At 41.7% G+C, this 27,035-nt stretch overlaps 1 protein-coding gene across 5 annotated transcripts in view; it reads left to right on the top strand.

Annotated features, from left to right (window-relative positions):
* The window catches only part of PEAK1 (pseudopodium enriched atypical kinase 1), a 100,392-nt gene that overhangs the window by 47,261 nt on the left and 26,096 nt on the right, over positions 1-27,035 (top strand). For all 5 annotated transcript variants that reach the window (XM_053273129.1, XM_053273133.1, XM_053273130.1 and 2 more), the window contains one exon: positions 18,377-21,602. In XM_053273129.1, the coding sequence (XP_053129104.1) occupies positions 18,484-21,602 (3,119 nt within the window). In that variant the 5' untranslated portion in view covers positions 18,377-18,483. The remainder of the gene's footprint in view (positions 1-18,376; positions 21,603-27,035) is intronic.

Here is a 27,035-nt window from a genome sequence, read left to right as displayed (position 1 = left end):
CACGCCTTTTATTTCAAACTCCTGCAACTCCATAAACCATATATTCTTCATATTCTTCAATCCCCATTCAGCCATGAGACTTGCTGGGTGACTCTGGGCCAGTCACTTCTCTCTCAGCCTAACCTACTTCACAGGGTTGTTGTGAGGAGAAACCTAAGTATGTAGTACACCGCTTTGGGCTCCTTGGAGGAAGAGCAGGATATAAAATGAAAAAATAATAAATAATAATAATAATCTTTAATGAGGTCAATTACCCTGTTTTCATATACTCTTCTCTTTCTAATTTTTGTACATGGTCATGTATAGTCTGATGGCATTTGGGTCATTTTTACCTTAATTGCATAGAATGTAAAATTAATATGAACATGAACCTTTTTCATTTTTTTAATGTTAAAAAAAAAATCACTATTTACCACATTATTTTTTCTGCAGTTTCGGGCCTGTGCTGCCAGTAATAATACTTAAAGGGTTGGGTTGTGTGTGTGTGTTTTTCCCTCTGCAGCTGGGTGTCTTACTCAAGGCAACCCACCCAGATTGCTGTTTTTTATTACTGTTTGGGTACATTCAACTCCCAACACCAAATTAGTAAAGTACATTGTTCAGGCAAGGGCTCAGAGTGTTCCAGATTGATGAACAATCTCTTCCCATTATTGCACACAGAAGCTGAAAAACATCAGGATAAGATGGCTAATTTCCCATTAGTTAGCCGTTAGCCCCATCACAGATCCATTAAGTAGGATTAAGACGATTGCAATACAGTGTTTTGCAGTACTCTAGGTAGTTCAGAAGGAATTGACTATATAAAAAGCTGCTAAAAGGTCTGGAAGAATCAGCAGAATCACACTCTTCCTGGCAATCTTCTAGACACAGATGATCAGCCAGGGCCACCAAAACAATTTGAGTCCTAAAAGCAGGCCTGAGCACTGATTTATACGATCTAGGACTTATCGGCTCCCTCAAAAAATGCCTCCCACTGATCTTTGTTCACATGTTGGACAGCCAAAAATTGAATGGTCAGTAACTAAGTCCCATGGATCCAAAGGTGGCTTGTTTCTGTTTGCAAGATAAGGACAGATTACAGCCTTCAGCCAAGGAGGCACTGATGATGGTCAGAATGCAAGACACTAGTCTCTCATGACAAGCTTGAATAAGCCCAAAGCAGCAAGGATCATACATGCCTACTGAGGAATGAATCGCACCAAGAATCTTGTCCACCACCACCACAGGTGAAATTGGCTGAAATTGATCCCAGTAATCTGGACCAGACAGTGCACTAGACACTGCCCCATCCAAATCTACATCAGTGACAACATCTAAGTCACATCTAAGAGCAAATGTGATTGATTCATTTTTAATCTGCAAAGTGTGTCACCAAGTTGAGGGTTTATTGGCACTTTCTTGAGGTCTGCATTGTAAGAATCCCAATACCAACTCAGAACAGCTCCACCAACCAACACTGAGCAAATGTGGTGGTGGTTCTGAAGTATGACTTCTTTGCTGCCATGGCTGTCATGGCAAAGGCTTTCAAATGAGCCTATGCCATGTTCTGTTGAATTCACCCCAAATGTTACTTATATAGTGCTCTGCCTCCCTTTTTTCCCTTTGGAAGTTTTTGAGCCATAAGTGGGATTTATATTACAGTATAAACTTCTCAGATCGGAAGAGCCACATCATCAGGAAATCAGATGCTGGCAAATATAGCCATCATTATGACAGTGAGACTGGAGTGCAGGATGGTAAGGGTCAACAGAACTTGAGCTGGCTGGCATTTCCATGCGTTCGGATCCTTTTGGGAAAGTAAAAAGTAGCGCTTAACATGCCCTCCTCAACATGTCCATTTTCCACTGGGAGTTGGTAGTCTTATAAAAGTCATCAGGAAGAAGGAAAAAAACTTGAATTCTATTTATATGTGGGGGTTATTTTTATAAGAATTAAAGCTACTAATGCTTAGGAGCACTGTTGAGTGCTGAGCAGAATTCGGGGATTTGCTTAATCTTTTTCTTTGAATAGATCTGTAAGGCTTTATTTCCTACTCATTGCTGATTTCTTTGGCCACCCAGTTCTACTTACTTTGACTTTATATAATGGAATATATTTCTGTTGTAATGGTAATATTTTGGTCACCATTAAGTTAAATGGTAACTTGTAGAAACCAAATGGCATTTTTTAATATAGTAGAAGACACGAGAACTCTAAAAGTTCAGTCATGACTAAATTTAATGCTGACAGTGTAAAACTGCTCTTCGACTTATGCTAGTAATGGCCTAGAGTAAGTTAATATAATTAATAAATTTTCAATTATTTCCAAGAATGTATTTTCTATTCTTGGTTCATAGAATTTCTCTCTATCTTATTCCATATAGTGTTTACTAATTATAGAACTCGTTAGCTTTGATCTATGAAAAGAGAGAAAGTTATATAATCATGAGTTTAGTCTGTAAGTTGTCAAAAGTAATTTTGGTTTTTTTAAATACTTTTCATGGTAAAGACTGAAAAATACAAAAATAATTGAACTGCTGATTATATTAAGTGCTCCTTCTGTGTGAGAGATTTAGAACCTTGAATCTGCATAATCCTAAGGGTTCTACTGAATGAATTTATTGAATAAATGAGCATTGTCAGTTTGCAAGCATTCAGCATTTTGGATGACCTAGGTTGGGGTCCAAAGGAGGCAGTTCTCACTTAACCAGCAGAGTTCCCCTAAGGCTTAAAAATATGCAGTTAAAAAATATTACACTCTCAAGTTAAATAGCTATATTCATTCTATAGCATTCTATTGTAAGCAAAAGACTTTGATATGATTGTGCATGAAATGTATCTAAATCAGTTAAAAGCTGGTTCAAAGTGTCTCAACTGTTACCAAACCACTTTTTAAAGAATTTAAAACAAAAAACTGCTGAACCTGAACTGAAACTGAAGCCAGCTTTTAATGATTCTACTCCCTGAATATAACTTGGCATTCTTTTTCACTCCTGAAAGTCTCAAGCAGAGCATGATGAGTGGTGGCCATTCATACTGAGAGGTATATTACTTTGAAACATGGGGCAGTATTCTGTTCTGCATAAGAGTCTCTGTAATAGTTAAACAGCAATCATTGATAGGACTAATTGCACAAATAGAGATGCTATACATAGTTTAAGTAGATTGACATTGGCTCTCTCTACTGGAATCAAATTCATTTTCTCTTGTCTATCGTAATTCTCTCATTGATCAAGTAATTCTCTTGTACGTGGAATAACTGTTCTTGTCTCTTCCCATTCTTCTCATGTATTCTTGTATCTTCTGGCTTTCTGCCTATGGGAGAGACTCCTAATGTATTGACTATATAATTTCAGAAATGTATCGGAATATTTTTAACTTGAAGGAAGAGAGCATTGGTGTGAGTCTAAAATACATCGACTGAGGGATTTCTAGCCTTACATTGACAACTGAGCTGCAATATAATAGAGGATATACTGCAAATATCATGCACGTCTCAAACATAGACAGTCTGTGTGGGGGAGGGGGGAGCATGAAAACTACAGTTATAAATTATAAATAAATATATACATGTCGGTGGTTGAGTGCTACAATCACTTTAAACACTTGGTAGGCATGAAGCTGCCAATCAGAACTGCATAAGAACAAAGAACTGCATAAGAACACTGGGAATTTACAGAGTTTACTCCCAAAGCACTGGGAGTTTACAGAGGGACCCAGCATTGCTCTGGACTGCACAAAGCAGTGCGGGCACTTCCTTCTGTAAACTCCCAAGCAGGGCATAAAGACACTGAATCTCTGTTACTATTTGTTACCAGCTTCTGGTGTTCATAGACAGATTGCTTCTCTGCAGGGAGGTCCCACATCATGGCTAATAGCCGTTAATAGCTCTATCCTCCATGAATCTGTCTAATCCTTTTTTAAAAGTCATTTAAGCTAGTGGACATGATTACATCCTGTGGCCGTGAATTCCATAAATATCATTGTGTTGTGTGAAGTGTTTCCTTTGGTCTGTCTCATGGATCTCCTGCCAGTCAGTTTAATTCATTGACCAAGTTTCTAATGGTATGTGAATATTTCCAGATGGAGGGCTTTTTTGCGCTCACTTCTGTGGCTTTCCAGATTGATCTGCCTCCCACTGAGGCACACTGTCTTAGAAATGTAAATGTTGTGACACACTTCAGTTCATTGAACTTGTGTGTTCCTCTACTTCTGCCGAGACTCCCATAAAACTTGGAATGGACGAAACAAAGATAATGGTGCACTCACTTGTGAAAAAGGGGTAGCATGCCCTTGGGAGCCAATCCTTAGGTCACCGCCTAGGCAGAAAACCCCCAATCCTCAGAGTTGTGTTATAGTCAGTTTACACATTTGTTCATCACACAAAATGATTTGAAAACAAACTGATATTTCACAGAGGTAGAGCAAACGTACAATAGCTGGGAACATCATCTGCACACATTGCAACCCCACCCGCCTCTCCCAGTAAGAATCAACATTCATGATAGAATAAACCTCCATCTGGAAATACCCTATAACAGCGGGGGAGAGAGATCTATCTACTCCATGCCATACATAATTTTATACATCTTGCTAGTCTCCCCCCACCAGCATCTAAAAAACCCCACTTTAACCTTTGATCATACAGAAGGTGCTCCACCTATTTGATCACCTTCACTCTTTTCAGTATCTTTTGTCAGTTCTTTAACATCTTTTTTGAGATGGGGTAACTGGAACTCTTCATAGTAGATTTATGAAGAGTTCATTGATTTAAACAGTGGCACTATGATACTTGATCTGCTATTTTTAACCCCTTTTCAATAATTCCTAAAGCTGATGTGCTTCTCCTTCCTGTCACTGCATGCTGAATTGATGCTTTCAGTCAGTTTTCCACCAGCTTTCATAGGGTGGCCATAGCAAATTCAGAGCTAAATATGCAAAGAGTTTCCTGCTAACTGAGCAAAAAGGCATCTTTCTAAAAGTAATGACTGTTTTATATTTAGCAGGGGGAGAGCAAATGTCCAGTGGGTGTTGCTGGTGTCTACCTTTTGTTTATTTTAGGTGGTGAACCCTTTTGGGAATGGGATCCATCTCCCCCCACTCTATGTAAACTACTTTGTTGTTGTTGTTGTTTTTCAAATTCTATTTTTATTGATTTTAACAATAATATTATCATTCATAACAAACAGAATAAATGAAAATGGACTTCCCGCACACCTCTCTTCATGAAAGATCAACTATAAAATTTACCCTTGCTATAATAATTCAAAACATAAATTTAAACCCTTACAAACACAGTTAATCTTCCCAACCTGCAAATCTTCCCAACCTGCAAACTACTTTGAGAACTTTTGTTGAAAAGCATCATATAAATATTTGTAGCTGTAGTTGTAGAGCCCCATCAGCATGCAGTATATACTGTATGAAGTTGGGATTTTTGTTCCCAATGTGCCTTATTTCTCACTTACTAAATGCAAAAGTGAATCCAAGCACACACAAAATGTCAGTTTGTTTTCAAATCATTTTGTGTGATGAACAAATGTGTAAACTGACTCTAACACAACTCTGAGGATTGGGGGTTTTCTGCCTAGGCGGTGACCTAGGGATTGGCTCCCAAGGGCATGCTACCCCTTTTTCACAAGTGAGTGCACCATTATCTTTGTTTCGTCCATTCCAAGTTTTATGGGAGTCTCGGCAGAAGTAGGGGAACACACAAGTTCAATGAACTGAAGTGTGTCACAACATTTACATTTCTAAGACAGTGTGCCTCGGTGGGAGGCAGATCAATCTGGAAAGCCACAGAAGTGAGCACAAAAAAGCCCTCCATCTGGAAATATTCACATACCATTAGAAACTTGGTCAATGAATTAAACTGACTGGCAGGAGATCCATGAGACAGACCAAAGGAAAGCATACATGACAGTGGCAAAGTAAGTTGCCCCTTCTGTTTCCCCCCCTGCACTGAAGTGCTTTCAGAATCTTATTCAGAACAGTATTTGAAGCAGTCCTGAAGAGCTAGTTTCTGTAAAGGAAATTTGCCAATATTTAAGGTAGCCCCGAGTAGGGGCGTAGCCACCATTGTGCGATAGGGATCAAAGAACCTAGGCCGCCAATGGTAAGAGCCACTGAAGAATCTGCAGGGGGGGGGCATGGCTCAGGCTCTGGAAGAGCCCCAAATTTCCGCCCGGGCTACCGGGAGCCCCGAGTGAACACTTGCCGATCTTTTTCAGGCAGCGTTTGCTGCCTGAAATGAAAGGGAAGGGCTCGCTTGGGCTCTTCGGAGCTCAAGGCCACACCCCCTTTGCATGTAATGTCCATGTAAAGGGGGTGTGGCCTCGAGCTCCGAAGAGCCCAAGCGAGCCCTTCCCTTTCATTTCAGGCAGCAAACGCTGCCTGAAATGAAAGAGGAGGACTCACTCGGGGTTCCCAGTAGCCCGGGCAGAAGCAGGGGTGTGTGTTTGGGGCACAGTCACACATCAGTAGAGGGGCTGCCGGGTGGGGCTGGACCCAGGCCGCTGCTCAGCTGACTCCTTGTCTGGCCCTGAAAATCTGAAGGCTTGGGGAAAATACTTAGTTTTTACTGATGTTTTCTAGAACAGCCATAGCACACACACAATAGTGACCTCTTGAAATGATTGCATCAACAGAAAGCAATGCAGGTTGTCCTAACCAAGTTGGCAGAACTCCAGTATGTTAGGATTATCCCTTTCTTCTCTATAGAGGAATCAGGAATTGATGTTTCCTCCCCCTCGCAATTCCTAGTGGAGGTAGTAATTTGACGTTAGAATATTTCTTGGTGTGTATACACATACTTTAACTTTTTCTTAACTGAATAGCCTATTGTAGATGCAGTTTGAACAACCAGTGTTAGTAGTGATGCTCATAACGGTGCATCAGAATGATGTCTGTTAAAGTACCTTTTTTTGTTGCCCTCACACCATAACTGGAAACTATTACAGTTCTAAATTTCAAGAGTGAAGTTTACTGTTGCAGTTCTAAATTCATGATTGGCATGTGAATGTTTCACTCAAGACTGCCAAAGCTAAGAATGAAGCCAAGCTACAATATAAGTATGGATGTGATTGTTCATAAGGAAGAATATTTTCATCAAAAAATAAAAACTGGAATTGTTATGCAAATTTAAATTACTCTGCTAGAAAAACCAGTCCATTGTACAACATTTTCTTGTTTAGGAGTTCCATTGCATATATACAACTCTGGAAACCTGTGCTACTCAGGGGTTGTTGTTTTTTTGCAGGTATCAAGGATGCCTGTGACATTCCACAGGCAGTTCATAAACTTGTAATCTTCCAGCCCCATCAGTATCTACTTAATACCTGAATGATTATGTATATAAAATGAATTCTCTGGGGTCTATCTTATGACAGCCAATATTTATATACCTCTCTTCAACCAAAGTTCCCAAAGTGGTTTACATAGAAAAATAAATAATACACAAATAAGATGATCCCCTGTCTGCAAAGGGCTCACAATCTAAAAAGAAACATATGTCAGATACCAGCAACAGCCACTGAAGTGATGCTGTGCTGGGGTTGAAGAGGGCTGGAGTTGCTCTCCACCTCCTAAAGAAGAACGCACATGTGGCTCATCGTGACACGTGGTTGCCTGTTTGAACTGGCCCGACTTGAGCAGCTAGTCATATCGAGAGATTATCTTGGGCAGAGAAGGCAATTCTAATGGTGTCTCCCAGAGTGGTGAAATAATAACAAATGAACACTTCAGTTCTATGAATGCTTACTCAGAAGTAACCCCCATTATGTTCACACCCTAGAATGCGTGTTTGGGGTTTCAGCCTAAATATCTGACAACTTGCTGTCCTTTTAATGCAACAATTGTGGCTGAGGATCAGTGGAGTTGTAGGACAGTAACATCTGGGGACCCATGTTTGAACCTCTCAAAGGTCCTCTCAAATGATGGGGGAAGGGGGAGACACGCCAGAGGTCTATCGACAAGGGATCTGATGCGGGTGATGTCTGCTTTGTAGAAAATAAAAACTGGATGATTCCCTCCTCTGTGGTATGACTACTCAATTTGTATGTAGCCCTGGCGATTTGCCTGCAGCGTTTGAGAGAACTGAAAATTAACCGTGTGACTGATGTGCTGTAGTCTGTGAACTGGGTGACGAACCACTTGAGGGTGATGGCCCTTTTTCAGAAGGAGAGACTTACCTCCTCCCAGTAGAGATGATTTGGGGCTTGGACAGAGGAAATGACTGCCCGCATTACTTGAACTTTTCTCAAATTTCCTTGGACCTCTTTAACTGCCAAATGTGGTTTTAAATTAGTTCTGTGTTTTGTATCTTACTGTTTCTTTCCTGTACAGGTTAATCCTATTCTCCATGGGGGTTCCAGTCTCCACTACAACATGGGTAATGGAACTGTGGATAATGGGGCATTAAAGTCAATGGGATTAGGTTCCTGGAGGCAGGGAAATGGCCAAAAAATGAGGGTGGAACTTTTTTAAAAAGCCCTCAGAAATTGCCCTACCATGCTTCATGGGTCTTTAGCTGTCCAGGAATGCCATCCCCCAAGTTTCCCCAAAACATTACATGGGGAAATGCTTTTTAAAAAACAAGTGGGCCACAAAATGGCAGCCAAAATTACCTCAGAGGTCATTTCTGGTCACCTAGGAACTGTGGATATGTGGGTTTTAACTCGTTTGTATCGATGGATAACGATGTTGGATGTCAATTAGGCATCCAATGGATATTCAGAACCGCAAATAGCAGTATTTAATAAGAATACAGAATTCTCAATAAGAATACAGAACTCCACCTGTATTCTTATTGAGTGTTGATGTACCTAAGTTGCATAAAATCTGTTTAATACTGTTATCACAACAAATGCTTGTACTGTTATAGCATAGATATCTGTCTGAAATAGGATTGAAAGTGGTTTGAGAAGAGAGATTGCTTCCCATTTGCAGATGCACACTTATTTTGTCACACTGTTGCCTCAGGTTTTGCCAGTTTTTGGAGCAATGCAGAAACCGGTTAATAAAAGCAAGATCTGAATGAGTATATACCCAATGTTCAGTAGTCCTTCAAAGCTTCTACTCTTTGAAAAACTGCCCTGCCTTCATTTTAGAATATTTTTTCTTTCTTCCAAAGTTAGTGTTCTTGTACTTGAACAACACTGCCTTGTGCATTTGGATCTTTAGTCCATCTAGCCTAGTCTTGTCTATTTAGACCAGTAGTGATTCACCAAAGTCTTGGCCAGAGGTCTTTCTCTCTCGGCAGATAAGAGGGACTGGGTCTAGGACCTGATGTGAGCAAAGCATATGTGCCCCCATATGACTCTTCTTGAGGCAGAGAATCTGATAGCTTTCCTCCTCCTCCTTTTTTTTTTTTAACTAGTGACTCACTGCAACCAGTCTTCTTGATATTGGCTTTTTAAAAGACACTTTTGAGAAGGAATACCATATTTACCCGAACAGAAGATGACTCTGAATTTAAGATGACTGCCTAAAAAAACAAAGGTTTAATTTACATTATACCTGTACTTACTAAAAAGGAAGTGGATTCTGAATTAAAGATGACCTCCTGCTTTCTAACATCAAAGAACTTGGGGGGGAAACTTAATCTTGGGTTCAGGTAAATGCAGTAATTACTTTTGAGTTCAATCCAAAACCATTTCATTACTGCTAGGTTTGCCCTTGTCTACAAATACATTTGCCATAGATGGTTGGATTATTAACGTGACCCAAAGGAGTGAGCACACTCCCTCTTCTCCTTTGTCACAGCTATGTGCCCAAGCTGAGGAAGATAGAAATTCTAGTTTGCTAAACCACAGCTCTTGGTGATATCTTCTGGGAGCTCGGACTTAACTGGGGTTTCCAAACCAGGATGTGAAATCGGCTCTGCACCAGTGTTTCCTCTAACAGGATTCCCAGATATTTTTGACTACAATTCCCAGAATCCCCAACTACAATGGCTTTTGCTTGAGGATTATGGGAGTTGTAGTCCACAACATCTGGGAATCCCTGTTAGAGGGAATACTGTTCTGCACATATTCAGCTTGTGTTAACAACCCAAAAACCATGGTTTCTTGGATTGTCTGAACCTAGCTTTCTGTTCATGAAGTCAGCCTTGTCAGCAATCAATCTACCCCAGGGTGAGAGGCTGGGGTGCCTGCCGGGCTGCCTCTTCTGTTCTGCCCCCTTAGTTGCCGTCTGCCTCCCCCCCCCCTCCCCAGGACTGGTTGTGGAGAGGCTTCGCAGGACTGGGGCTGCAAGGGTGACTGTGTAGTTTTTCCTGATTCCACCTGCTGAGCTTGCTGCTCAGCCTATATAGGAAGGCTGCCAGTGGCGGCAGTGTAACACCAAAGGGGGTCACCCCTTTGGGGGAGCCACTTCGGTGGAGAAACGAGGGCGAGGGCTGGACATTTTGTCCAGCTATTTGTATAGAGGGGGGCATTCAGTAGTGGGGCTTCAGTTTAATTAGTTTTAACTTGTTTTAGAATTGGGTTGAAGTTGTCGTAATGTGTGTGGGTTTGTCTGGAAATGGGGAGGCAGGGAGGACCTTCGTTGAATGTGGGGCAGCTATTCCAGTGGTGGTGGGGAATAGAAGTAGTAATGTTGGCAGGGCAGCGGGCTGTTCCAGAAGAAGGGTAGTCAGAAACTTAATCGCTTTCTCCTCTTCTGACTGTCCTGCCAGCTCTTTGATCTCGGAGAACACTGCCAACAACCCACATAACTTTACCTTGCTCCTCTGTAATGCCAGGTCGGTCCAAAATAAATCAGAACTCATCCGTGATTTGATTATGGATGAAGGGGCCAACCTGGTGTATATTACCGAGACTTGGTTGCGGGAAGCTAGTGGTCCAGTCTGGTCCCAGGTTCTCCCTCCAGGATATTCTGTAGAGGAGCGGGTGAGGGGATGTGAGGAAATGGCATATCTTCCCTAAATGCCCGCCTGGAAGCAGTAATGGACTAGATGAGGGAGAATAAATGGAAGCTGAATCCAGTTAAGACTGAGGTACTTATTGTACAGGGTCAGAACTCCAGAGACGATTTTGACCTACCTGCTCTGGACAGAGTCACACTTCCCCAAAATGAACAGGTTCGCAGTCTGGGAGTACTTCTGGATCCACACCTCTCCCTGGTTTCTCAGGTTGAGGCGGTGGCCAGAGTGCTTTCTATCAGCTTTGGCTGATACGTCAGCTGTGTCTGTTTCTCGAGATCAATTACCTCAAAACAGTAGTACATTTGTTGGTAATCTCCAGACTTGACTTCTGTAATGCGCTCTATGTGGTGCTGCCTTTGTACGTAGACTGGAAACTTCAGTTGGTTCAGAATGCGGCAGCCGGGTCATCTCGGAGAGACCACATTACTCCCTTGTTGATGGAGCTACACTGGCTGCCAATAGGTTTCTGGGCAAAATACAAAGTGCTGATTATAACTTATAAAGCCCTGAACGGCTTGGGCCCTGGGTATTTAAGAGAACATCTTCTGCATTATGTTCCCCAGCGCCCATTGAGGTCACTTGAGGAAGTCTGTCTCCGGTTATCACCAGCTCATCTGGTGGCCACATGGAGATGGGCCTTCTCGATTGCTGCCCTGAGATTGTGGAATGCACTCCCTGCTGAGATACAATCCTCCCCATCTCTGTTTTTAAAAAACATTTGAAGACCCATCTCTTCACCCAAGCTTTTTAGCTCTTTAAATTTGTAGATTTTAATTTTATGCTGTTTTAAAATTGTTAAACTGTTTTAACCTTTTATACTTGTTTTAATTGTTTTTATGTCACTGTTAACCGCCCAAAGACTAAAGTTTGGGCGGTATAATAAATAAATAAATAAATAATTGTTCTTGTTCTCTGCTTATCACTTTTTATTGCTTAATTTTACAGTTCAAACCACAGAGGAAGTCTTAACAGTTTATACTGGGTGGCATTAATATTAATCACTTATTAAGCCCTATTAAGTTAATGGGACAGAAGTTAATCATGACTGATTTGTCACATATTAATGGTGCCTACTAATAACTAGTCTGAATTTTACCCATTGTATGCTAGTTTCATTAAAAATACATATCAGAATGAACGTGTGTAGCGGATTTACCCAGCCTTTGTCTCAGATCAAGCCCATTTGAGGGGAAGCAAAATGCTGAATCATCTCCCCGCTGAGCTTTCTGAACAAAGGCTTCTACCCAAAATGTTCCTGGACTTCTAGTAGTTTATTTGCTGCCACCACACCTGAATTAACAGAGTTTAATTCCCTCTGGCTTGGGTGAAATTCTAGGGAGCTCTTCTTCTCTTTACTATTGGAAGAGTACAAAAACCTTCCATGTCTGCACCAGAGTCATCCCTTTTCCAGCCCCACTTTCCTGAGTTAAAAATCCACTCAAGAGACTTATTAAAATTGCAAAGAACAAAAAGAAAAATCAACTTTATTCAAAATACTATAGACAGTTTCTGTCTGAGGCTCTCTCAGCTTTTAGTTACAGGTAGAAGAAACACCCAATAGTTTCAAGAATACTTCAAAAGCACCCCAGATGACATTTGGGTTGGCACACTTTAAAAATCATGACTTCCCAGTTCTAAAGACCTGGGATGTAGGAAAACACAAAATTACCTTTTACAGCACCCTGGATGGATGGGCGCAGGCTATTGTTTCTTAGCTTAGTTACGTTACAGGTTCACAGTCCTAGACCAGTTGCAAGGATATACAGAGCACACGAAAGGAAAATAAAAGTCTAACACTAACGAACTAACTGTTCCCTAGGCTATACTTCCAGAGGCCAAAAAGCTCTGGTTTCCTTCTCCCTTGAACTCACCCATCACCTGATGAGAATCAAGCTTCCTACCTGTGTCTCAAGGATCTGTAGTTGTTTCTGCAGCCAAACTCCATGGCCACACGTCCTGCTGCAACCCCAGCCTAGCTTCAACTGCACAAAGAAACCTTTCTCTTCCTGTCTTATGGCCCTCTAGGTCCCACCCACCTGGTGGCTGATTGGTTGAGTACTAGCCTGTCAGTCAGGACAGGGTACACTTCTGGTTCACTCTTTAGGGGAAAGGAAAGGCGGTTACTGGCTGATCGTTACAACTTGTTTGATACTTACTGATGGTGTTGTAAACCTTATTACACATACTTTAAATTCTAGTCATAGAAATGTAAGAATTCTGCCATAATGGTATAAATAGAAGGCCTCTATTAGCTGCTTTTAGGCATTTTTTCCACTTGGAACACTGCACAGGAACATATATAGTATCTTATTGGAGAAACAGCAGTTAGTTTGATCTTTCCCCACATCACAACAGGGAGATGCTCAATTCATACTGAGGATTTTCTGAACCAATTTGTGGCACATGTAAGCATTTGCTTTTCATTTAACACCCTGTACATATCTCGACACAACTGCCTTTACTTGTTTGCAGTCAATCTGGAGAGCCACCAAGTGTGGCCAATTTGAGGAAGCATAATAAAAGTACCCAGTTGTTCTGCAAGCAGGGAAAGCAGCCATTTTCAACAGCAAAGCTATCTTCAGTTAACACAAAAGTGTTGATAGCACAGAAGTGGATCCTAAAATTGAAAACAGTTTTGAAGGATGCTCTGTTTATATGTATGCACCCCCTTTTTTATTTGCACATACCTGTGATGTTCACAAGAGGGCAAATCTGTATTGATCATTTTGTAATGTTCTGTATTTGCTGTGATAAAGCATGGCCTAGGTTATTCCTGCTGGGAGTGTTGGTGAAAGGCAGTGCTCTTACAAGAGTCTCCTCTTGCTGAACAATGATTGGCTCGCTCTATAAGAAGGCCTGTGAGGGATGAAGTTTGGTGGCCACAGCTCATTCTGGAGCAGGTCGATGCTGAGAAGCTCCTCCCAAACAGGTGGAAGATAAAGGCCTTCAACATGCCCAGTTGAAGGGGAAACAAAATAAATCCATGCTTTGGCATGAAGTATCTAGTGATATAAAGGCAGATGATGCGCTGATGGCATTACATTTGCAAATGATTGCAGCACACTCTTGTCTATATTGCTCACTAGATGAATCAGGCATTCATTTACAGGGAGGCTTTTGCAGCAGAGAGCATTGAAAACACATGTCTAATAGGTGCATTCATTTTAATAGGCTCATTCATTGAGCTGGCCTGATTAATTAGTGCATGTCACCATCTGGTACTTACTGAGACTATTCATTTTTAGAATGCTGAAATTGCAGGGAATAGTGCACACCAATTAAGTTCCTTTTAACTGGATTATGTTAGTATAAAGTATTAGTGTAGGAGGTCTTCATTGTGATTCAGCCAGCAAGCATTTGAAGGGGACCTGCCAGCCTGAAATTTAGAACAAAGAAATAGTGCCTGAAATGCATAGAGGGAAAAGGAGACTGCATGGGTTTTCTTTCATGAGGCAGACTGTTAATAGCAAGAAGACAGAACATAAGAAATTGCTTGTAAACAGGTGGAGATTTCAAGTTCCCGATGTGCATATGCACACTGGATATATTGCTGATTTTTATTTCTGCCTTGATGTCTTTATTATCAAATCAAAGGAATAAGTTAAAACATCAGTGTTTGCTTTTTCTTCAAACATTGCTGTGTCAAGCATAGCTAAGTTTTGGTTTTTCGTATCCAAATCCATAGTTGCTTCAGAAGTCTACTTTCTGTGGTCGCACACTGGCCACCGTTGGACGTAATGCAGAAATGCAGGTCCAGTGGACCAGCGGTTCTGCTTCCCCCTGCTCTCCTGTCCGCATTTGGATGAAACAGAGAGCTCTCTCTGTCGCTCGCTCGCTCTCGCTCTCTGCGGTCTCGCTGACTGCAGAGAGGAGAAGGAACTGGCTGAGCGGTCTTCCTCCTTTTATGAAGGACAGCCTGCACAGCCAATAGCAGCCGGAGCCAGAGAGGAGATTTCTCCCTGGTTGTGGAACATGCAGACTGCAGTGTCAGCACTGGGACATAATACTGGCCCTGCAGAACTGGAGGTCCAGGCAGCGGGCCTCACTAGGGAATCCATGGGTCAATTTTGAAGCAAAACTGCGGTTGCTTGCACTTGAGTGTGCACTTTCTGAAACTGGAGGTGAAGGGACCTCCCATGTTTGTGTTACATGCGAGTGTGGCCGGTATGTATGCAGGATCCAGTTATCTGATGGCAGAATATTTCAATAGAAATATATAACAGACATATTAGTTATGCATTGAGTATAAGGGACCAACTTCAGGCTGATCTGTGCAAGTATACCTTATTTAGTTAAGGGTTCCTCTCCAAAAGGGTCAAATTTGGCTTCGATGTCCACCTTTATTCTTGGCTTCAATGTCAACCTATTCTTGGTGCTTACTTGCTTCTTATAATTGATTTTACCCTCCTAACATATTATAAAAAGGAAATATTCCAAATTGACATGCCAAGAGCCTACTATCTCCTGCAGAACCTTTTTCTATATCAAAAGCATCTATGTACTGCTATAAAACTAAAGTCCTTCAGAATTTTCTTGCAATGCCATTTTGAAATCAAGCCAGCTACGGAGCCTTGACATTCCTGTATTCAGGCTCTCAAATTAACTGTGAGCCTGGGTCCTCCTTCGCTCGTTTAAAATCATTCAGCTCCTATACATTAGAGCAGTCTTGGCACTAAGCCAGCAAATTTACCAGCCTGGAAAAATGATTACTTGCTTTCTTGAAAAGTTCCAAAAGGTTTTGTGGGCTTAGGGTTGGTGGTGGCGAAGCTTTTTTTCTTTAAGTGCTTAATGCTGCAGCTCTGTGGACAATAGGGGACTTCAGTGTTTCAAGCACGGATAACGTTCCCAGCAGCCAGTTCCTGCCAGTCGCCATGTTTTCCCTTCATTGTCACATCACAGGGTCAGTTCCTAACACATTTTTTGTGGGGAGGAGACCTGGTAAAAAGCAGGAACCAGCTGTCAGGGACATTGTCAGCACTTCAAGCTCTGCTGAGGCTGCTGCTTCCCACAGAGGCACAGTTATTTTATTTTGTTTTGTTTTGTTTTGTTTTGTTAAGTTAAAAGCGGGGGGGAGTCCTTCTGTGACCATTCTCCTGGATCTGGACTCACCTGGACAGAATTCTGGTCACCTACAGACACGACCTCATTAGAAGTATTTAAAGGCAAGGCTTCATTAGCAATCAGAGCGCTGCAATATCTCTGGACGAGCTGGAGTTAAACGAGTCATCGGTTATTAAAACATCGCCATAACTTAAAAGTATGATGGGAGACCTCGTGTTGCAAGCCGATTAGCAGGAAATGGTTATAAAACTGCATTAAAAATATAAATATTAGGAGTTTAAGCAGTTGCTTGGAATCTGGATTACAGACAATACTCTTAAAAGGATAGAATCTTTACAATAGCTACTTGAAGCGGGGAATAGCTGAAGTGGTATTTCTTACATTTTCTTCATGATTATCTCAACTATTTCAGGAACGTTTTTCCCCCCTTCTTTAATGTGGCGTTTAGAGTGTGCTATATGGAATTGTGGCATACTAAACTATCATCTTGTAATTTAATATAGAGTCATTTAACTGATAGCATTATCAGTTTTACAACAGCCAAAGGCAGCTCTCACATTCATCAAGCCATATAGAGAAAGCTTTGGAACTGCAGTTGAAGAGGTAAGATTGTGTGTTGCTGTACTAGGAAATAGTGGAGCCAAGATGTTGTGTTTAGAAATTCTTCTATTGTTATGCTACAGCTCCATCTGGTGCTTGAAAGAGGGGTTGCCTGTCTAATAGGAATTAGCAGTATCACTTGCCATACAGCAATACAGTGTATGTGCAGATAGACAGATAAATCCCCAATTTCACTACTTATGCTTATTGTATACCACAGTGTGATAAAGGCCAAGTGCAGTCATGTGCTGGGGATGGGAGGAGAAGAGAGACTTGTATTTTGTGAAAACAAATTTAGTAATGTTGTCAGTCCACAATGAGTCAGTATGTGCACATTGCATAATAGCTGCACACAATAAGGCAGCCAATAAATCAACATTGGAACAATGTTTTTGACAAAATAAATGTCTTTATGCAGTGCTTTTTCCTGCTGAAATCGGTCTTCGTTCAAACTAATTAGGAGCAAACAGGCGTCTAGTTCCTTTCACAATTTGGGATGAGTTAAACGTTTGTAAGCTGATGTTTTGTTTCTTTTGGTATTTCAAAAGCAGATTGCAGTTAATTTTCAAATACTATCAATATAGATATTTCTCTAAGGCGTACCCTTCACTAATCCCATATGTGGCAGCTCTTGCGAGAGTTCGCAAGCGAGCTACAGGCAGAGAGAGAGGAAAACAGAGGCAGCTGGGGGAGGGAGAGAAAATGGTGGCGGGCGTAGAACTAGAGGTGCAGATACTCTGCGCCCAGCCCAGCTGTTACTCATTTAAGGGAGTTGCTGTGTGAGTAGCCACTTGAAATGCAACTCTCTGGATGGTGCTTCATTTGCTGTGTGCTTTTTCTGTGAGCAACTCCCCATGTAATTCCAACAGTTTTAACCATGTTCTTCCAGAATGAGAAGTTGCAATGGCTTGGTTAAAAATCACTTGGCATCACATGGTAGGGAAAGCCTGACACACACACAAGTGCCTCCATCTAGTTGTGTGTTAAGCAGCCACCCACCCACACAGTCATGTCTGAATGGGGCCTATATTGAAATACAGCACAGAGGTATAGTAAAACAGACAGTAACCAGAAGTAATACTGTGGTGCTCCAGGCACATTGTGCAAGACAAGCTCGCAGTCTTTTAGCCTATGCTAACTAGAGGAGGTGATGAAATAGCTTCATAATAATTTAAACACACCCTTCCCTGAAGCCTTCTGTCTTTCAGAACTTGTGTGAAAGTATTAATGGAATGGCATCCATGTAATTGTTCCTGATAGGGAAAGCAGGAAAAAATGTTCTGAAGGCTTCTTAACAAGCAGCTACTAATTACATTGAATGACTAGGGCAGGATTTCCATTCCACTAATAGTACACTTCTATTCCAACCCCAAATGAGTAGTTTGAGGAACATGCACGGTCAGTTTCTTAACAAGCCATCCTTTTACTGGGATGGGAATATGTTTTGGATGCTTATGCCCATCTTTACAGTGTGGGCTCCTTTCTGTATATCATTTGCTTTCCAAGTATGTATGTATGTATTTTCTTTTTAATCCTGCTTCCAAGGAATTCAAGGCTGTATACTAGCTTCTTCCCCCATCCATTTTATCCTTACAACAACCTTGTGAGGAGAGCTATGCTGAAAAATAGTGACTGTTAAAGTCACTAAGGGTCAAAAGATATCCTGAAGTTCCCGAGATCCTACAGTAGGTTGAGAGGAACAGCTTCCTGAGTATGCACGCAATCTCTCTTCACCTACACAAGTACACACACAATCACTCTTCATTGATTGATTGGTTCCTGTTCTTATTCATTTCTTTCTCTGTTGTTTAGGATGACCAGGATTGGATGATGCAGTCAAGATAAATGAGCGAAGTGAAACCGAATGATCTTACCATGCACTGAACAACGTTGAACAACAGGTGCTTAGCCCTGGGAAAATGTCTGCTTGCAATGCCTTCACTGAACATGTCTGGAAACCTGGTGAATGTAAGAACTGCTTCAAGCCAAAAAGCTTGCACCAATTGCCTCCAGCCACTGAAAAACCTCCAATCTCAAATGCAAATCTGAAAGCCAGTGCAAGCCACAGCAACAGCCAGCGTGCTAGGAATACAAGCAACTTTCGACCTCCTGTGGCAAAAAAGCCCACTATAGCCGTGAAACCTACCATGATGACAGTAGACGGGCAGACTATATGTGGCGAGGTCAGCTCACAAGAGCTCTGTGAGAACAAGCCAGTTATGGTAGGGTGGAACCAAAATAGGACTGTCTTGAACAAAAAACCACTGAATAATAATAATAATGAAGAAATTGAAAGCTATAGTCAGATTCATAGACCTTATGCGAGCAGTGATGGTGTAGGTAAGGTTCCAAGCAACAATAATGGACTGACAGAAGTTTTGAAGGAAATTGCAGGCTTGGATACCACATCTTCTTTAACAGGAAACGAAATTAATTCAAGGGAAGCATTCTTGGGAAGAATAAACAGTTGCTATAAAAAGTCATTAGAAAGGAAGATTCCTCCAAGCTGCATGATGGGTGGAATGAAGGACTTGCATAATAAGCATGTTGTTCTGAGTGGAAACACTGATGTAATAAGTAATGAAGGTGGCCGTTTCTGTTATCCAGAATTCTCTAGTGGGGATGAGAGCGAGGATGATATGTTTTTTGGCAGCATGCACGAAGACCATGAGAGCTGGGACGAAAGTGATGAAGAGCTGCTAGCAATGGAAATTCGCATGAGGGGACAGCCACGCTTTGCTAACTTTAGAGCTAATACTTTATCGCCTGTCCGATTTTGTGTTGACAAAAAATGGAACACAGTGCCTTTAAGGAACAAGTCTCTCCAGCGGTTTTGTGCAGTAGACTATGATGATAGCTATGATGAAATTTTGAACGGTTATGGTGATGACCCTGTGATCCTTTATGGGCAAGAAAGCTTACAAAGTATGGTGTCATCAGATTCCACATCTCCTGATTCGTCTTTGACTGAAGAATCGCGGTCTGGGACCACTAGCAGTTCCTCTCAAAAGCTCTGCAATGGTGGATTGTCCCCTGGTACCCCTAAAGATATCAAATTAATGGAGGAAGGATATGATCCCTTTTGCAATGATCATCCGTTGAAAACAGCAACTAAAAACCCTCAAACTGCTACCAATGCTTTGGAGACACACAAAGCTGTTCTTGCCCTTAGACTGGAAGAGAAGGATGGCAAGATTGCTGTCCAAAGTGATAAACAAGAATTCCAAAGTCATTCAGGTGTGACAAGTCAAGCAACAAGTACAAATTTGGTTCCTGTGGAAGAACAAGCAAAACCTTATAGGGTAGTAAACATGGAACAACCTGTGTGCAAACCATATACAATAGTGGATGTGTCAGCAGCCATGACCCATGAATGTACAGAGAATCAGTCAAGAAGCGTAGATACAAAAAGTACCCAACCTAACCCAAATTCACCCGATACTCCAAGTTCAAATGTTTCATCTCATCCTGTGCCATCAGGGCAAGTAAGTGCCAACCTTAAAAAATCTAGTGCAGTCAGATACCAAGAAGTTTGGACTTCCAGTACTAGCCCACGGCAAAAGATTCCTAAAGTGGAACTAATTGCTAACACTCCAGGAACTTCTGTACCTTTAAGGAAGAGCATCCACAAATCTGCCCCTACTTCACCCACATCAACAAATATTTCTACAAAAACCATCCCTGTTAAATCTCCTAACTTGTCTGAAATAAAATTCAATAGTTACAATAATGCTGGCATGCCACCCTTCCCCATTATTATTCATGATGAGCCAACTTATGCTAGGAGTGCCAAGAATGCAATCAAAGTTCCTATTGTGATCAACCCAAATGCATACGATAATTTGGCCATCTATAAAAGTTTTCTAGGGACTAGTGGGGAGCTCTCAGTTAAAGATAAAACTACAAGTGTGATCAGCCACACTTATGAAGAAATTGAGACAGAAAGCAAAGTGTCTGAAAACATGGCCAGCGCATCGGCTGAACTTTCCCAAGCTAAAGTAATTGCTAATAGCACTGAGAGAAAACTGGGTTCTGTGGCTCAGAAGGTCCAGGAGCTCAACAGCTGTCTTGGCAAAGGTCAGGTTTCTCCAAAAGGTTCTGATCACAACTCCCCAACAAAAATCCAAAGAACTGTTCAGGACCCTGCAGCCAAAATAGGAGCTGCACAGGAGATACCTAGTGGCAGTCGGGAAAATGCTTGTACAGTGCTATCACAGATTGTAGCTTCTATCCAGCCTCCACAGACTCCCCCAGAAGCACCTCAAGCAGGACCCAAGTCTTGCAGTGTGGAAGAACTGTATTCCCTGCCACCTGACGCAGACCCAAGTAAAAGCATGCCAGTGCGACCAAAATCTCTTTTTACAACACAGTCCAGCCCTGATGCTGAAGCAGTTAAATCCACAGAAATGTTGCCGAAGGAAAGCCTGTCAAAGTCCCCAGTCACGCAGTCTTCAAAACCAATGGCAGTTTCGCCAAGTACTGCAAGTCCCAAAACAGAGCAGCCTCCCCCATTCCCTCCTCCACGTTCCACATCCTCACCTTATCATGCTAGTAAAGTGTTGCAAAGGCATTTCAGCAATTGGACCAAACCTATGAGCCCCACGAGATCAACAGAAGCAGAATCAGTATTGCATTCAGAAAGTCGACGAGCTGTTGATGCAAAACCCAAGCGTTGGATATCGTTTAAGAGCTTCTTTCGTCGCAGAAAGACCGAAGAGGAGGAAGACAGAGAGAGAGAAAAGGGGAAACTGGTGGGTCTTGATGGAACTGTGATTCACATGCTCCCACCCCCTCCTGTCCAACGCCATAATTGGTTCAGCGAGTCAAAAACGGATTCAAGTGAGAAACCATCCATCGTGTTTATGTTTAAATGTGAACAAGCAAAGATGGAAGCACTAAGTGATCAAAAGCTGACTGGGGTGGAATTGGGAGTTAATGAAGTTGGGCTAACACATGGAGAAGAGAGAGCAACATCTCCAGAGATCTCAGAAGAAAACTTGAAGAGTCATTCTTCTCCCCCTCAGATTCCAACTGAAAGGTAAAATATTATGAATAGCACGTCTTAAGTTTGCCTACTATATTGTATGCTGTTTCCTGTATATTTTTCCAAACGGGGAATTTAAATGCTGCTGACATGCACATGGTTGTCTAAAGTTCCGTTGGAAGCCATTTTCACTAATGGGGTGTATTAATGTTACATATATTTGCTATTTATTAAAACTGTGCTCTTTCACTTCTGTGGCCATGTGCCATTGAATGCTTCACAATAACATGTGACAATGGAATGTCAAGAGAGACGTTATTCTGCAGTAGGCGGAGTCCCCAATCCTCTACTCCTTGTTGTCTGTCTACAGAGGGAGCAGGGCTGAGGTCTAACTTAAACAATTAAATTAAAGAAGGCACTAAATGGTGGACCACTGGGTTTTTTTCTGGAAATGGGTTTTAATTAAATGCTTCTTAACAAAAGGTAAATATTGCCCAGCACTCCAGAAGCTTGTGTGATATGTTCATAAATTATTGTGATTTGTCAGTACCCATGTTCCATTACAAACACTACTATACAATGACCATCCCAGTCCTATATATACTCCCAAATAAATATACATAGGATTGAAGCCTAAGAGTATTAAGTAATCTAAAGAAATTGGTTTCCATCCAAATAAAATCAAAACTGAAGGCCCAAATGATAATGAAATTATAGGCTGGGTTGTGTATGTGTTTGCTCTGTGGCTTCCTGTTTTCTGTTGTACTACCTCTTTCATTGATTCCTTTGAATGGTGTTGCTTTTCATGAGTTGCTGCTGAATGCTACTGAATTGCTACTGTCTTCACAATGCCTCTAAATACCAGGGGAGTAAATGCAGGGGAGTAACAGCAAGAGAGGGAGCATGCCCTCACCTCTTCTCTGTGGGCTTTCCAGAGGCATCTGTCTCGTGGGGCACTGTGTGAAACCGGATGCTCGATTAGCTTGGCCTTGGGTCTGATCCTGCAAGGTGGCTCTTATGTTCTTATGGATGGAAAAGGAAGATTCTATGAAATGTCAGCTATATACATTTTTACTCATAAAGAACTTTACAGTTCTTTTATAGTTTGATTAGCATTGAGAGAGTTCTGCCAACTTTACAGTTTACATATGTAAGTGGTATATCCAATGATGTTAGGTCTCTGCAAGTCAACTTAATGAATCAATGCAAATTTATGCTACAAACAGTGGAATACTGAAGAAACAGAAAACCTTCACTCCAAAGAGTTGGTAGGCAACTTGAAGCTGTGAAGATAACCATCAATGAACATAACATTTGCTTGAGAATACTAAGCGCTGCAATGCTGATGGAGAAATCAAGCTGATAACCTAAAAAATGACATAGGATTATGAAATGTCAGATTGACAGGGATCCTGAAGGTATATCAACAGGAGGAACTGAGATTTTGTTGGTTGGTTTTTTATCCTGCAGAAGATTAGGAAAGGTGGTGGCAAATGATAACACTGTGCTAGAGCAATTCAAAGTTATTGTTATGACACCTCTGGAAAGACAATTTCATTATGCCTGTGACACCTGCAAGAATCTAAGTTGGTTTAAGTAAGAAACATCCATCACTGAATGACTTTGGCTCTAAATGATAAGCCTCTCAAGTATTTTTTTCTTACTACCATACAGTATTTTGTTCCTTTTTCATTAGAACAGACAGACTCAATGTCTGCCCCCACACATTTAGCTAGTAAACGAGCGATCCATATATGAACTCTAGTCTCCTTCAGATGCACTAGTAAAGGAACCATTTGTCATCAAAGCCGATTTTCATAGCAAAAATGCAAACAGATAACCAATAACATGGAAACAATTTGATCGGATCTCTAAGACCTCCAGTGTGGGTTCCATGTAATTCTTTCCTAACTCATTTGGACCTGATCCATTAATTCTTCAACAATGTTTTCCATTCTGCGCCTGGTAACATTCTTGAATGGAAAATATCATGGTCCCACCATGGAAGGAAGCAATGGCCTTTAAGCTTTTAAAGCACAGCTGATGGGTGGGTTATAGCAAACTGCATGTGTATTTCTGCCCTTCAGTGGCAGACAGTAGTCATAATGGATGAAAACCTCATTGTTTATTTTATTTATTGATAAATGCACCTCTACCTCTGTAATGCCATTTGCTCATTTCTAACAAAGTACCTGCAGAACAGAACCCACTATCTCTGTCACCACTACCATTATTTGAAAAGCCCGCCTTGGCACTAAAGCAGATATCTTCTCCACGAGCATCCCTAATAGTAATTCCTGCTCAGACTGTCTGATATTTATTCATTGTCAACACCACTTAGCTCCTTAGTTCCAGTGCCGACTTTGAATCACCATCCTAGATCATATTTGTTTCTCCAGATTTGTTTCATCCTCGTTAGGGCTGGCAGAGGCTTCTCGCCCATCCTGCCAAACATCCAGCTTATGTTAGAAATCTCTGCTTAATTGGTACTGTGTTCATTATATCACAAAATGTCCAGCAGATCTCTAGAACTTAACTAAAGGTTAAGTGAGAGATGTGTTTCTTTCTGTCTCGCACACAGAAAGAGAAATGAGGAACATAGTGTTCATGCAACATAAAACACTGGAGTTGCCAACAACTGTGCAAAGATGACTCATTTTAATCAGTTCTGAGAAAATATTTCATTGTTCCCCCCTCAGTTAGCAACTATGATCTCTCATGAGGGACAGTAGTGTGCTATCATGTCATTCTGACAAGTATCATGTCATTCTGATAAGTATCTGACAAGTGACCATAGCTCAGTGCCTTTCACCTTTTATGAAAGGTGTTCCTAACTCTTTGTCTCTGCACTCACCAGAAGATTATTTGTCATTTTGATCTTAAAGGAGTTTTCTTGGGTGGAGTCAGGAGGGGAGGGTCTTAGTACTGATGCTATGTATACTTTTTGTGTTCTGGAAATCTACTGAGGAACCCTGTACACCTGTTATGGAACCCTTGTGCACTGTAGAAGATTCAGAGAAGAGTTCTTGGTCTGAGGTGGGCAATACAAATTGTAGTCTACTGGCTAAGAGTGGGCAGGTTTGAGGTAGGATGTGGGGAGGATGTGATTGACCAGGCTTAACCTATCATTTTGTAGGCTCAGCCAATGTAATGTGAATTGTGTGCATTGCTCCACTCCAACTGTGCTTGAGTCATGAGAACAGAGATGCCTACCCAGACTTTTATGAGAGTGCTTAGTCTTGGGGTGGTGGAGGTAGACAGAGAGCAATGTGGCTAGAAAGCTGCCCGTTATGGAGAAGGCCAAAAAAGAAGAATCCCCAGCGTTCCAAAAGGAGCTAGCTTTTTGAGAAAGCCCTTTCTTCAGAAAATGGAAGTTCTGCCCAAATGAAGAGAACAGAAAGGAACATAAACTCTGGCAAAAGAAATGCAAGGAGACAATAAGGCATGCAAAAAGAGTTTGAGAAACATAGAGCTAGAAGTGTCAAGGAGGAGAACAAAAACTTCTGCTTCATCAGAAGCAGAGTACCTGCCAGGGAGGCAGTTGGACCCTTAGATGTTGAGGGCATAAAAGGAAATATTTAGGAGGATACAGAGATTGTAGAGAAGCTGAATGAGTTTTGCATCTGTCTTCACCGTGGAGGATACTGACCATATATCTGCTCTGGAACTTCTCAGGCTTGGAGACTGAAGAACTGGGCCAATTTGAGGTGACAAGAGAAGATGTTCTAAACTGTCTTGAAAAACTAAAAATTAACACATCGCCAGGGCCAGATGACATCCACCCAAGAGTTCTGAAGGAACTAACATGTGAAATTGCTGACCACCTAGCAAAAATATGGAACTTGTCCCTACAATCAGGCTCCATACCAGAGGACTGGAAAGTAGCTAATGTAACTCCAGTTTTCAAAAAGGGATCCAGGGGGATCTGAAAAACCACAGGCCGGTTAGCTTAACTTCTGTGGCAGGTAAATTGATGGAAAGCATACTTAAGGACAACATTGTTAAACACATAGAACAGCTGAAGAACCAGCTTCTTCAAGGGCAAGTCTTGCCTCACTAAGCTTTTGGAGTTATTTGAGAATGTCAACAGGCATGTAGATAAAGATGATCTGGTTGGCTTCCATAAAGTTTTTGACAGAGTTGCCTACCAAAGTCTCTTGAGTAAACTTAGCAGTCATGGGATAAGGGGACAGGTTCATGTGTGGATCAGTAACTGGTTGGAGGACAGAAAACAAAGGGCAGGAATAAATGGACAGTTTTCACAATGGAGTGGGGTCCCCCAGAGATCTGTATTGGGACCAGTGCTCTTTAACTTGTTCATAAATGAACTAGAAGTTGGGGTAAGCAGTGAAGTGGCCAAAGTTGCAAATGACACTAAACTATTTAGGGTAGTGAATCCACAACAGATTGTGAGGAACTTCAAAAGTGGGTGACAAAATTGTGAGGAGCTCCAAAAGTGGGTGAGTGAGTGACAAAATGGCAAATGCCGTTCAGTGTAAGCAAATGTAAAGTGATGCATATTGGGGCAAAAAAAAACTCAACTTCACATATGCACTGATGGAGTCTTTGCTGTCAGTGACTTACTGAGAGAGCGATCTTGTGATCTGAGTGGACAGCTTGTTGAAAGTGTTGACTCAGTGTGCAGCAGCCGTGAAGAAGGCAACTCCATGCTAGGGATCATTAGGAAGTGGATTGAAAATAAAAATGCGACTATTATAATGCCCTATGACCACCTTAAGTGGTGCAGCAGAGAAATGCTTGACTAACGAGCAGAAAGTGGCCGGTTCAAATCCACGCTGCTACTCTATCGGGCAGCAACTATATAGGAGGATGCTGAAAGGCATCATCTCAGACTGCGCTGGAGGAGGCAATGGTAAACCTCTCCTGTATACTACCTTTCATTCATTCATTCATTCATTCTATTTCTATACTGCCCTTCCAAAAATGGCTCAGGGCGGTTTACACAGAGAAATAATAGCAATAGCAATAGCACTTACATTTATATACCGCTTTATAGCCGAAGCTCTCTAAGCGATTTACAATGATTTAGCATATTGCCCCCAACATTCTGGGTACTCATTTTACCGACCTTGGAAGGATGGAAGGCTGAGTCAACCTTGAGCCCCAGGTCAGGATCGAACTTGTAACCTTCTGGTTACAGGGTGGCAGTTTTACCACTGCGCCACCAGGGGCTCAGTGATCTAATAACAAACAAATAAGATGGAACCTGTCCCCAAAGGGCTCACAATCTAAAAAGAAACAGGATAGACACCAGCAACAGTCACTGGGGCTGGATAGGGCCAGTTATTCTCCCCCTGCTAAATAAAGAGAATCACCACGTTAAAGCTGCCTCTTTGCCAAGTTAGCAGGGGAAAGAAAACTATAGGGCTCCGTAGGTGCCAGGAGATGAAATCGACTTGACTTTACCTTTTATACAAGTCTGTGGTGTGGCCTCATTTGGAGTACTGTATACAGTTCTGGTCACAT

The sequence above is a fragment of the Hemicordylus capensis genome, chromosome 10 (assembly GCF_027244095.1).
Source record: "Hemicordylus capensis ecotype Gifberg chromosome 10, rHemCap1.1.pri, whole genome shotgun sequence".
In the NCBI taxonomy this organism is placed as follows: Eukaryota; Metazoa; Chordata; class Lepidosauria; order Squamata; family Cordylidae; genus Hemicordylus; species Hemicordylus capensis.
This window is presented reverse-complemented; position numbering and strand designations above follow the sequence as displayed.